This window comes from Purpureocillium takamizusanense, chromosome 4, assembly GCF_022605165.1.
Source record: "Purpureocillium takamizusanense chromosome 4, complete sequence".
Taxonomy (NCBI): Eukaryota; Fungi; Ascomycota; class Sordariomycetes; order Hypocreales; family Ophiocordycipitaceae; genus Purpureocillium; species Purpureocillium takamizusanense.
This window is the reverse complement of record NC_063071.1, coordinates 2,998,939-3,010,311: the sequence shown is the minus strand read 5'-3', so window position 1 is coordinate 3,010,311 and position 11,373 is coordinate 2,998,939. Positions and strand designations below refer to the sequence as shown.

At 53.9% G+C, this 11,373-nt stretch overlaps 6 protein-coding genes across 6 annotated transcripts; 3 read left to right on the top strand and 3 right to left on the bottom strand.

Moving 5' to 3' along the window:
- Positions 1-851: 851 nt before the first annotated feature.
- JDV02_005557 (uncharacterized protein) lies at positions 852-1,208 on the top strand (the record flags this gene model as incomplete). Its single annotated transcript, XM_047986868.1, has 2 exons — positions 852-1,037; positions 1,095-1,208. 2 exons carry the CDS (start codon positions 852-854, stop codon positions 1,206-1,208), a joined length of 300 nt encoding a protein of 99 aa, XP_047842852.1.
- Positions 1,209-1,494: 286 nt separating this feature from the next.
- On the bottom strand, positions 1,495-3,223 carry JDV02_005556 (uncharacterized protein; the record flags this gene model as incomplete). The annotated part of the gene is made up of 2 exons (XM_047986867.1): positions 1,495-2,865; positions 2,918-3,223. The coding sequence occupies 2 exons, from the start codon at positions 3,221-3,223 to the stop codon at positions 1,495-1,497; spliced, it is 1,677 nt and encodes a 558-aa protein (XP_047842851.1).
- A 1,474-nt stretch (positions 3,224-4,697) lies between these two features.
- Positions 4,698-5,359, bottom strand: JDV02_005555 (uncharacterized protein; the record flags this gene model as incomplete). Its single annotated transcript, XM_047986866.1, has 3 exons — positions 4,698-4,957; positions 5,012-5,201; positions 5,276-5,359. 3 exons carry the CDS (start codon positions 5,357-5,359, stop codon positions 4,698-4,700), a joined length of 534 nt encoding a protein of 177 aa, XP_047842850.1.
- Positions 5,360-5,415: 56 nt separating this feature from the next.
- JDV02_005554 (uncharacterized protein) lies at positions 5,416-6,769 on the bottom strand (the record flags this gene model as incomplete). Its single annotated transcript, XM_047986865.1, has 6 exons — positions 5,416-5,603; positions 5,668-5,961; positions 6,027-6,293; positions 6,357-6,483; positions 6,554-6,640; positions 6,695-6,769. The coding sequence occupies 6 exons, from the start codon at positions 6,767-6,769 to the stop codon at positions 5,416-5,418; spliced, it is 1,038 nt and encodes a 345-aa protein (XP_047842849.1).
- A 1,031-nt stretch (positions 6,770-7,800) lies between these two features.
- Positions 7,801-8,272, top strand: JDV02_005553 (uncharacterized protein). Its single transcript, XM_047986864.1, has one exon. It carries the CDS (start codon positions 7,847-7,849, stop codon positions 8,135-8,137), a length of 291 nt encoding a protein of 96 aa, XP_047842848.1. The 5' UTR covers positions 7,801-7,846; the 3' UTR covers positions 8,138-8,272.
- Positions 8,273-8,483: 211 nt separating this feature from the next.
- Positions 8,484-10,925, top strand: JDV02_005552 (uncharacterized protein). The gene is made up of 6 exons (XM_047986863.1): positions 8,484-8,771; positions 8,836-8,966; positions 9,030-9,189; positions 9,248-9,434; positions 9,534-9,904; positions 9,968-10,925. Exons 3-6 carry the CDS (start codon positions 9,093-9,095, stop codon positions 10,726-10,728), a joined length of 1,416 nt encoding a protein of 471 aa, XP_047842847.1. The 5' UTR covers positions 8,484-8,771; positions 8,836-8,966; positions 9,030-9,092; the 3' UTR covers positions 10,729-10,925.
- The last annotated feature ends 448 nt before the right edge of the window (positions 10,926-11,373 follow it).

The window sequence follows — 11,373 nt, the reverse complement described above, 5'->3', positions numbered from 1 at the left end:
GTCCCATGCGTCGCAAATTTGTCATGCAATAACGTGAAGCCGTGCACGCGGCCGGCGTCCTCGACGAGCTCTGGTGAGGATGCGGGCCAGACCCTGACAACCCAACCCCCTGGCGCAATTCACCTCCGATGCCCTAGACAGGCTCAGCTCAGCCGCCTCATCACGTCACAGCAATCTCTCTGTGACAAAAGACATCGACAACACCACATGGGATGACGCGACGCTGACCAGACCAGATGCTTCCTGTGCTGCCTCCGGATCGATACGAGATCGTGCGTGCCACTCACCGCCTTTGGCGCGTATCGTGGGGCTTGGTTGCGGCTGATGCAGCGGGCGCTTCCTCAATGTCCTCGGCCTAGATTTGCCGTAAACTACATTCGTAGCTGTTGAGCGCTCTCGCTCGCCAATTAAGGCTGAATGATCCCCGGGGTGTCTATCGACTTGTCGCGGTGCCAGTGACACCACCTTCAAGGGAACAGCATTGTGTGAAAGCTGAGCTGTCTGGTCTGCCTTGGCTACGGCTGGTCGACAGACACGAGAAACGCGAGCGGGCAAAAAGTACTCGAGTCGAAACCCAAACCTGTCAGCGACCCGCGCGTGAGACATCCATGGTGGGTGGGTAGCATCGCGAGAAATACGACAAAGGTAACACCAACCTTCCCGCCTGCTCGGTTTTGATTTTGGTGGCTAGTAGGTAGGATTTATAAAAGTCAACCGCTGAGCCTTCGCCCTCAACTTCCAGTCGGTTGCGCTGACTGACGAGCACGCAGAGAAAGACTTGACCGTTCAGAATACTAGACCCCGCTCGAACAGAGTTCGAACCTCCCCCCTCAATCCAGTTCTCACGCAGCATGAAGCTCATCACGCTTGCCGCCTCGATTGCTGCTTTTGCGGCGCTGGCAGCTGCGATGCCGCACCCCCCGCCACATGCGGCTCGCGGCGATAATAATTGGGAGATGGCGGAGCCGGACGGCACCCGGGTGACGAGACGCGGCAAGGAACAGGGTGTCGTCGAGCCGGACGGAACGCGGGTCACGGTGAGAACTCCTCCTTACACTTCCCCAGTAAAGCGTAGCCGTGCTGACCGGGTGCAGCGACGGGGCAAGGATCAGAGCGTTGGTGACGGCACTGACGGAACACGAGTGACTCGACGAGGCAAGGACCAGAGCGTCGGCGTTGGCACCGATGGGACTCGAGTTACGGTGTAAAATACCTTCTGCTCCGCGCCAACTGGAACCTAGTCGCCGTCGTACAGATTGTGAGCCACGGCCACCTCCTGTCTTTGAGAGGGAACCTGCGCCGCATTTCAGGGGCACACGAGAACGGCAGAGAGGACGCTGTGTTCAAGTTTTGTTGGAAAGTCATTCACTATAGCCGCGAACAAGCCTACCCACAAGGTGAACCACGAACACATGCAATGCCCAACTCCCTGAGATGGCCAAGTGTCGTCAAGGAGCAGAGTGTATCATATCAAATGTAATGGGCATTGATCCATTAAACCAATCCACCATTCTCTGCAAACTCGCCATAGAGGAGACCCAGCTTCTCGGCACGTTTATATGCCACATCGATCTCCTCCTCGTACTGCTGGAGACTTCTCTTTCGCATGACGGTATCCTTCCCCCCTGCCTTCACCATGGGCTTAGCCTCCGTCGCTAACACGACCAACTCCTTGATCAATCTCCCATGGACCGGCCCTGACTCGTTGGCTTTCTCGATGGTTGGCCACACATCGTCCAAGAAATTGCTCGCTTCTTCGTCCGACTCAGGGAACTTACGAGGCTGTAGCAAAACGGCCGGTCGGGGGCGTCCCGTGCCGCACAGCAGGGCGGTTGCGATATCCGGGTGCCGTTCAATTGATGCCTCGTAAGGAATCACGTTGAGCTTCTTAGCATCCTCCATAACCACTACGTCATCGATGCGTCCAGATGACCGCCACCAGCCGGGTTGAGACGGGTGCTCGATGTAGACGTCACGCATGTCATACGTGCCAGCATCTAGGAACGTGTAGAAGGCAAATTGAAAGGGCTGCTTGGCTTTGTCTCTAGTGAGCACCAACTCGTACAAGTCGTCTGTGTAGCGTTTGAAGGTGTGCCCCAGACGCTCATTGAATCGATAGTAATTCCACATATCCGGGGGCGGAATCTCGCTGGGAAGGATCCCGGTTTCCGTCGAAGCCATGCTTCCAAAGAGGCGCGTGCGTTTGGAGATGGCGCTTCCAACGTCCGGAGGTAAGATGCCGCCGGAATAGGAGACATTCATGAGGTTGGAGATGTTTTCCAGAAATATCGGATCGCGTGCAATGTCGGCCAAGACTGAGGGAGAGTACCAAGCCGCCTGGATACTGCCATTCCTGTGGAAGTGGTCGGCCTCGGAACCTCGGAGGGGCCAGGCCGCTGAGATGACAGGCACGAAGTCGTAATAGATGCCGCAACCCAGGATGTGGGCGCCACCGGCGTGCACCCAGGGGAAATTAGTCAGGACTCGCTTCCCCTTCCACGAACTGACGAAGAAAGGGACGTCGTCAAGGCTGGAAAATAGCTGAAATGCATCATGGGCCGCCGCTGACCCGTGCTTCTGGATCAAGAGTTTCGGAGTGCCAGTTGAACCAGATGAGTGCAAGACGACGTAAGGGTCTTTGCGTGCCTCCTCGAACGTCTTGCTGTATGGATACGGCTCCATCGACTCTTCCGAGAGAAAATATGCGAGTTCGGGCAGGATGAACTTTTTCATTTCTGGCCGCTTCTCGAGCACCGCCTTGGTGGTCGCAGACATGTCGTTGGGCGTAAAAAGGACAGTGCACTGCAGCTTCTCCAGCAGCGCAATTTGAACATCTACGTGGTTCCGTGGAGAGCTGTAAAACATCTGCAGGGCCCAGTTAGCCAAGGCAAGATAAACATGGCCTTGTTCGACAAACTTTGTATCCAGACTTGATAGCACCAAAGATTAGAATAACGTGTCGAAAATCCATGGGCGACATGTAAGTCGCTATCGGGGGAAAGTCAACACCTTTGCCTAGCGTGTTCTCGATCCACCAGGCACAACGGTTGATTGCTCGAGCGATATCACCGTATGAGATGTCTCTCTGGCCATCAGCCACAGTGTCGCCGGCGGGTATGGACATGAAGGGCTTCAGGGGGCTTGCGAGGGCCCGCTCATCGATGATTGAGGTCAAAAGCCTCTGCCCGTATGCTGGCTGGGATTGATGAACCGGGTCACCCATGGTGAGTCTTCGCACGTTGGCTGAAGGAAGAGAAGATAGAGAGGATTTCACAAGGCATACGATAGTGTTACCTTTAATAAGGTGGGGGATTTGAGATTATAGAGCAATACCGAGCAACCCACTGCACTGCTAGGAGGCTTCTAAAGAGTGACATCTAACCTTGGGAATTTGCTCCCGGAAATTCCCCTTGCTAAGAGATTGTGCTTTCAGAAGCTGCCCAATCATACCAGATTGCTATTGAGATGCAATGCACTCCGCCTTTGCCAGGGTTAGTGACAGTACAAACAGACTTGAACAGTCGTTTGCGGGCGTGCCTTGGATGCAGTTAGGCTGTTTACTGCTTTGAACAAATCTCTGGCGCGTTTGGGGGCCAAAAATGACACAAGTTAGGCGCCCTTGTAGGGGATGTTGCTGTACAGAAGGACCTCGCACGGAAGACTCCATGCCCTGGCACTCAAACTGTCACGCTTCTAACGAGGAAGGGGCCGCGGTTAGCTCGGGCGGCGAGGCTGTCTAACATCCTAATGCATCGGAAGTTCTTTTTGGAAATTCCCGGGTCCCACGAACACCTACAAAGGGTCCAGTTGGTCGGTGTCGTGTTGGCGTTACTACTCTGACCTCGGGCCGATGCAGCTTCATGCACACCAGAAGATTCGGTGTGTGGATACTTACTTGGGTGTATTAATATTGATCTCATCTGCTCTATCTCTGCCTAATGCTTGTTCTCAGTTTCCTCTTGTGAGCAGGTGAGACATGCAGGTCGCCCCATGTGCCTATATGAACTCATCCGATATGACTGGAGTTATGAACGTCGAGTAGTCCAACACAAAAATGGTGGTACTCCGAAATACTTAGTATAATGTGTGCCAGCCCTGACTCTCCCTCGTCTTACCTATGCTGTGCTACAGCTTACACTTATGCTCACTGATTCGCCGTCAAGTGTTATTTCCATTCTAGATAGGTAGGGACTTGTACAATGAGCCTTAGACTCTCCTCAACAACTTGGCATAAGTTGCTAATCATATTAAGGCTATCGTTTCTTACACAGTACAACACATTTGGACGCCACTTGTGTGGCAAAATTAGGTATCTGTATGCTAGTAAGAAGGCTTCGGATTGTCCACGGCGCAAAATAAACATGTGCTCATTGTGCTGACTGCCAGAAAATCTGAAAATAAAGTTGGCCCGGGATTTTCCATAAGGGCAGTGATACTGGAGCCGTACAAGCTTGGTTTAGCATGTGCATTGAGACACATCTCATGGCGAAAGGCTTCGGGGAGACAGACAGGGAGAGTAAGCGGCAGCTTTTTTCCAGTTGTTCACCCCGAAACAGAGAAAAGGTCAAATTTTCATGTCTAACCATGCATTCATATGGGAAACCCGCCGCTCAGGTCTATGTTCGGCCGAGTTTTGTTACACCGCAGCCAGGTGTTCTGTCCAGGTCTCCGGCCAGGGCGTGGAAAATCTGGAGTGCTCACTCGTCTGACCTTTCGAGCCAAGCTTGGAGCCCTACGGGATCCCGGCAAGAGAATTTGATGCCAGCCGACCAAGGAATGGCCTGGACCTCGGTTGGTGTGGCGGTATCCGCAATCGCGTCCATCTCAAGCGAGCACTCCCGTTGCGAGCGGAACGGGGGAAACACGAGCTTCTTCTCCTCCTCGCCCAGACGCTGCCGCTCCCAGGTAAAAAAGTGAAGGAGTAGTACTAGAGTTGAGTACAGGCCGCGGTTTGCCACTGAGACAACGGTCAGATTGGCACAAGATTCGGTCCCAAGAAGTAATAACTTACTGTCGATGCCAGGACAAACGCGGCGGCCGGCGCCGTAGGTCAAGTGCGGGACGCCAAGCTTGTCTGCGCCTTCAGCGGGCAGGTCAGTACGACCCCTCCGTCCGTTCATCCATCGCTCAGGAATGTATTCGTAGGGAGAATTGAAGGCGGTGGGGTCGCGGTTGGCTGCGAACAGGTTCATAATCACTAGCTGAGTACGCCATCATAATCAGAAATCTTCTCGGTAGCGCACGGTCTATCGTCTTCAGGGGAGGGTAGACGTACGGTGTCCTTGGGAAAATCATGACCTTCGTAGGTGGCGCCATCAAGAGTCTGACGTGGGAAGCCAAGACGGACTGGCGTATACATTCGGGAACCTTCCTATATCAGGTAATTCATGATGAGAGACCGTTTCCAAAGCCAGATCAGATCGAGTCTCTCACTGTGTGCAGAGCCTTAACGTATTCGACACGGTCATACTCATGGGGCTTGGGTGGCTCGCCGTGGTACACCTCTCGAATGGCCTCGAAGCCCTTCTTCTGCAGATCGGGTCTGTTGGCAAGGAAGCCGATGATCCAGGTGAGGGAGTAGCCAAGGTTAACGCCTGCGGCAACTGTTCACGGAATCGTGTTAGCGACCGCCCAAACGCTTGTGGCGTAACTTGGGCAGGAACATACTGCCTGTGTAGGAAGCCAAAAGAACTTCGTCTTCGCTCAGTGTTCCCTGACGGAGCATGTTGCCGAGGATGGACGGAGTACTGTCGCCGCTTTCAATACGCGCCTTCAGTTCACCAAGCATCCGGTTGATATAGGCTTGCTGTTTTCTGCGGTACTCTCGGGCAGTTCCCGCTTTCTCATCCTTAGCCCATTCCTCCATACCAAAACGGCCACAGATCAAAGAGCGAGCTCGGAGAGCAAGGCGCAAGGCTGGGATGTAGTCACGAGCTGGCGAGCCAATGGTGCGTTGACGGACTAAGCACTGAGTATGAGTTTCCAAGCGGTGCAATACCATGACAGAGTGTATGGGCAATGCTCACAGATATTGGTCTCGTTCTCTGCAATCGTTGCTACCAAATCGTCTGCAAGGGCTTGACCCATGAGCTGCTCCGAGACCTGGCCAGTGCCAAAATGGTGAAGCTTCTCGCCCATGTCTATGGCAGGGCCTTGGCTGATCTCGAGGACGTCGCCAAGAAATCTTTTGAGCTTGGGATGAATGACGGGAGTGTAGATGGGCAGCACTCGAGGAGCAATCTGGGCAGAGAGCACCCTGCGAGTTCGCACGAGACGGCTGCTAAAGGGCGAAGCTGTGAAAGGTGTAATTTATGAGCCCTCAATTAGAGCAACAAAACATGCGGTCTGAGACTTACTCCCAACAGTCCAGATACCAGAGGTCGCATAGTCACAGTGAAAAAGCCTAAAGGTCGGGCGTGACTGAAACGCAGGACCTTGCTGGACAACAGTCTGAGCAAGAGCTTTGTGGCTGTTGAGAAACACCTGCAATGAGCTATTGTAAGGGATTTCATCCTGATGTTTCGTCACAGAAACAATATCAGGAAGAACTTACAGCCTCGCGCTCCCCAAGGGAGACACGGATCACATCACCGTACTTCTTCGTCCACTCAGCGAGTTTGAGGACATGGCCCTGCTTCAGCTGAGCAAAGGGGTTAGGCCGGTCAGGACAAACAATTGCTTGCTGTCAACACACCTGAATAATATTCCCTGCCAGGGGAAGGCCGGGGGGTCCAGGAAGCGTAACAGTACGGGGGCTTCCGCCCAGCATACCGTCAAAGAACCAAATAATACGTTGAAAAACTTTCCATCCAAAACCAAGTCCACTGAGAGTAAAAAGGACTGTAATTGTGAACACCGCCTGAGAAAATCGAGGATCTTGAACGCGTGTTAAGGCGTCCTGTGTCCCATTGAACGTAACGTTTGAGATACTCATATTTGCGGTCCAAGCCAAGTTATAAAAAGCGGCCTCACTAGTAACAGATGTTCGACTGTCTCATGAACTTTCAGCATGGCATGCCATAATATATGTATTCGCGTCAACTGTTCATCTCGGCCATAGAGTACAACATCCCATTATACCACACAAGTCGCTTATCGTATAGTGACGGCAAGTCCCACCTAGGGGAATTATAAATCAAAGTATCAGAAGCTCAAATAAGACGCCAGTCATGCTGTCCTGATGTGCTCTGGGTGGCGTTGACAACTTGATCCCAGACAACCAACATCACGACGTTATCCCGCTGTCGAATGAGGAGGAGGCTGGATCGAACAACCGGATCCACTGTTCAACTGACAGGCCATGGTCAGTCTCACAGAACCATAGCTCGCCGGCACCAATTCTCGATGCACGGACAACCAACAAGACTCCTTTTTGCCGGGATAGCGTCACGAAGTAGGTTAACCCCGACCATGCTGTGCCGCGTAACAGGTACGTTGCCCAACGCGGTGCCCATTCGAGTTATCGCAGTAGCCGGTGGCGGTGGTATTCGGTCCCCCGTGTAATACAGCAACGACCCCGGACCCGAGCGAGACACAGGTCAGCACCATACGACAAATCTCCCTTCCCCCCCCGCCGAGCCGTTAGGGAATGCCCGTGGCGGCACTGCTTGCAACCAAGGGGGCGGAATGGCGTGACCACCGGCCCGTGACCGACCCCCCGCATCGTCCGGGTCCAGAGCCGGTCCATTGCGGCGCAGTCCATGTAGCTGCGGGCCGTCAGCCGCAGTCCCTTGCAGCCGGCGCAAACAACTCGCAGCCCAACTGGGTCAACACCTCTCGCGGCCCTATCAAAGAGCCGCATCGCAGACCTGCGGCTATAGGCAGAACACTGCAGAAGACGACGGCCATGAAGAAGGCATCACGAGGTGAACACGGCGGCGGCGGCGGCGGCGGCGGCGGCAGCGGTGCTGCTGGGGTCCGCCAACGGCATCACGACGGCGTCTCCGGTGGCCATGCAGCCCTTGGCAGTAGGCACGGGTGCAGGCACCGAGCCGGCCCGGCCCGGACCAGAACAAGCACGGCCCCGATGTCACGATATTGCACGGAACCAACAGATATGCATGTTTTCGGCCCTGCTGGTGCCGCGGCTGAGGCACATGAGACCGACAAGGGTGCCAGCGCAGTTGGTCGCTCGTGAAGGCAGAGGCCAGACACGGCAAGAGCGCCCGGAGCGAATGAAGGTAGCCCTGATGGCATGACATCGTAACGACATGCGTTTTCTAGGCGAATTGAGCCTGAACTGAAATCCGCGGCGCGCTGGCTGCGTTGCAACGATATGGTTTAATTGAATCTCAATCTCAATGGATATGTCGGCCCGCGTTGCAGCGCGCCGTCGCCCATAACTGCGTACCAAAAATAGCTGGCGCGGTATGGGGGAGGGGCGCGGGCCGAGAAGGCACGGCTCGTAGTTAGTGAATGCTTGTTTTACTGGTTACCTGACCGGATGCGCTTCATCATGATGTGCATCAAGGACATTTCCAATATCATAAACTGTCATAACCTCGATGCCCAATCTATTCAGTTCATAAAGAAAACATATCAGCTTTGACGACCATTTCTATCAATCATATGCATCGCCTCCCTTCTTTACTCCCATCCTGCTCGGTACGACCCTGGCGATTTAGGGTGACATGCCCCGCTAGCATCGAGGGCAACCAACCCCCCCCCCAAGACAGCATATTCGTCGCAACAGAGAAATTTCGATCTCATTACTCGCGGCGTTTACGTGCTGAAACACCCATAAACCTCAGCTTTATCTATTATGGTACAAAGTACGGGTGCCCACTATCAACAAGGTAATTGAGACACCGTGACCCAGTGTTGACGTGAACGCAGAAGTCGGGTGGCCCGTAGTCCTCATTAGGCGGGCCCGTAACTATGGGCGGGCCATCTTTGGATTGGGGGCTGTCCACAGTTCGCAACCAGCCAACGGCCTTGATAAGGGCTGTCCCTGTCCGCACAACGGTGTTCGTAATGTCGGTGATGTTTACAGCTCCTGTCTGTTTATTTCTGTTGACTTTTCCCACCAGCACACCTGCGCTTGGTTTGTCTAGTTACAATTCCCAGCCTCGGCTACCCAATACTCCTGCGTCATGAATGAACCGAGCGTCTCTACCGAGAAAATGCCTAAGCCCGCCGACGAGAAGGCGCCAGCCAGCGACGGGTCTCATATTACAAATCCAACGCCAGGTAGGGTTGCCTAACCTCCTCATCATCGCGTCTATGCTGACAAGCGTGGTCTGTTTAGAAGTCAATGGAGTCGGAAGCCATGATTCGAGCGACCGCGACCCCGAAAAGAACAGCAATGGCCACACACCTTTGAAGTTCCCGTCACCCGCCCCGGCCCCGGCCTCTTGCATGCCTATCGCTCCGAATGGTGGTTTCCTAGCTTGGCTGCAGGTTGCAGGCTCTTTCTGTATATTTTTGAACACCTGGTGAGTTTAAACCCTGGAGTCTGCGAAACCGATGCGAACTTGCCTCCCCCCCCCCCCCTTTTTTTTTCTTGATGGCTCGGGAGGCTAAACAAAAAGCAGGGGCGTCGTGAACATGTACGGCGTATTCCAGACATATTACACTGATTCACTTCAAGGGTCAAGCTCGTCGGCAATATCGTGGATAGGATCTGTCCAAGTCTTTCTGCTCTCTCTGATCGGCACGCTTGTCGGACCAATTTACGACGGTGGTAACGTCCGGTTGCTCTTGATCGTTGGTCTTGTAACGAGCGTGTTCGGCATTTTCATGACGAGTCTTTGCAATCGATACTGGCAGTTCTTCTTGGCCCAAGGCCTCGTCACTGGTTTTGGATTTGGTTGCCTCTTCCTCCCTGGAGTTGCTATTGTATCTCAGTACTTCACCACCAAGAAAGCATTTGCCACAGGCATTGCATCTCTTGGCAGTAGCATTGGTTCGAAACGAAAGCCCGAAGATCCTTGCTCTCATAGATATTTCACGCTAACTTAGGAAGTAGGCGGCGTGGTCTATCCGATTCTATGGACGCAGCTTCAACCCAAAGTTGGGTTCGGCTGGGCCACTCGAGTGATTGGTTTCATAATGCTGGGAACACTCCTTCTGCCGCTTGTTGCATTGCGCCCGCTTCAGTACCCCAAAACTCGCAGATCCCTCTTCGATCTCTCGTCTCTCCGCGATGTACCGTACGTCCTTTTCGGGCTGGGCACATTTTTTGGCTACATGGGCATCTACGTCGTCTTCTTCTATATCGAGCTCTATGCCACGTCGAGGGCAAACGTGAGCGCCTACATGGGCTTCTACCTGCTGGCACTCATCAATGCGGGGTCGTCGCTGGGCAGGGTGTTGCCCAACTTTGCTGCCGACTACGTTGGGACGTTGAACATGCAAACTTCGTTCGCGTTCTTCGCCGCCATCCTCAGCCTTGTATTGCTGGCCATTCGGAATACGCAAGGCATTGTTGCATTTTGCGTCTTGTACGGTTTCTTCACCGGCACCTTTGTCAGTTTACCAGCTCCGACGGTGGCCAGTCTCACCCCGAATCTGGCATTGCTAGGTGGTAGGATGAGTATGGCTTTCATGGCTGCTGGGCTTGGGTCCTTGATTGGGAGTCCCATCGCAGGTGCTATTCTGGCGACCAACGGCGGAGAGAACTGGGTAGGGCTACAAATCTGGGCGGGTGCATTACTCGTCCTGTCTACTGCAGCGATGATCGGCGCAAGAACCGCGAAGGTGGGTTATAAGATCTATGCCAAGGCCTAGGTTGCATCTATACTGGGTTGGCCAGATATCAGGATATGTTTCCAGAAAGAAAACGCCATCGTACGCCGGAGGGGGTAAGGATTTAGACTATAGTCCCGGCGGCCATATTCAATGTTGTCTAGGGGTAGTTGCGGGGTAGTCTCCAACTAGCAGTATTAAGGTAACGTTGGCCCATAGAAAGAAAATGTACTCCATGGTAACAATCTTCGTACAATTGAACGTTTGAGCTCATTGGAGCTGGCGATCGACGGATGCAGTTCTGGGACGAGATCGTATTGGGCATCCATCCGATGCAATGATAAGAGTTCCGGCATGCGCAGGGTACATTGTATGCGTGGACGCGTGCTGCCGCGGTAAATGCTGACTGCTTGTGGGAGGGCCGCAAACACCCTGCCCTCGGTCTCGCGGCCGAGCTGCGCGTTTCAGTTGAGTTGCGTGTCGGCCGCGTCGGGATCGCCCCTGTTTATGGTTAGGGTCAAGTAGGTGAGAGTAGACCGCTTGATATTACGTAGGGCGTAGTGTCGCACTGGCCGGGGCGAGCCGGAAGTCTGGTCAGGTCCCGCGTGCCCGTGCAAGCACCTATCGGCGGAAGTAGATGTGTGTATTTTTATCACCCGACCAACACGGGTGGAGCATTCCAGGCCC

What these genes read in the sequence shown, in the direction of transcription:
- JDV02_005552 (XM_047986863.1), top strand. Translation starts at nt 9,093, where the DNA reads ATGAATGAACCGAGCGTCTCTACCGAGAAAATGCCTAAGCCCGCCGAC. An exon ending in TATTACAAATCCAACGCCAG is followed by an intron (nt 9,190 to 9,247) that starts GTAGGGTTGCCT and finishes TGGTCTGTTTAG; the next exon opens with AAGTCAATGGAGTCGGAAGC. An exon ending in ATCTCTTGGCAGTAGCATTG is followed by an intron (nt 9,905 to 9,967) that starts GTTCGAAACGAA and finishes CTTAGGAAGTAG; the next exon opens with GCGGCGTGGTCTATCCGATT.
- JDV02_005553 (XM_047986864.1), top strand. Translation starts at nt 7,847, where the DNA reads ATGAAGAAGGCATCACGAGGTGAACACGGCGGCGGCGGCGGCGGCGGC.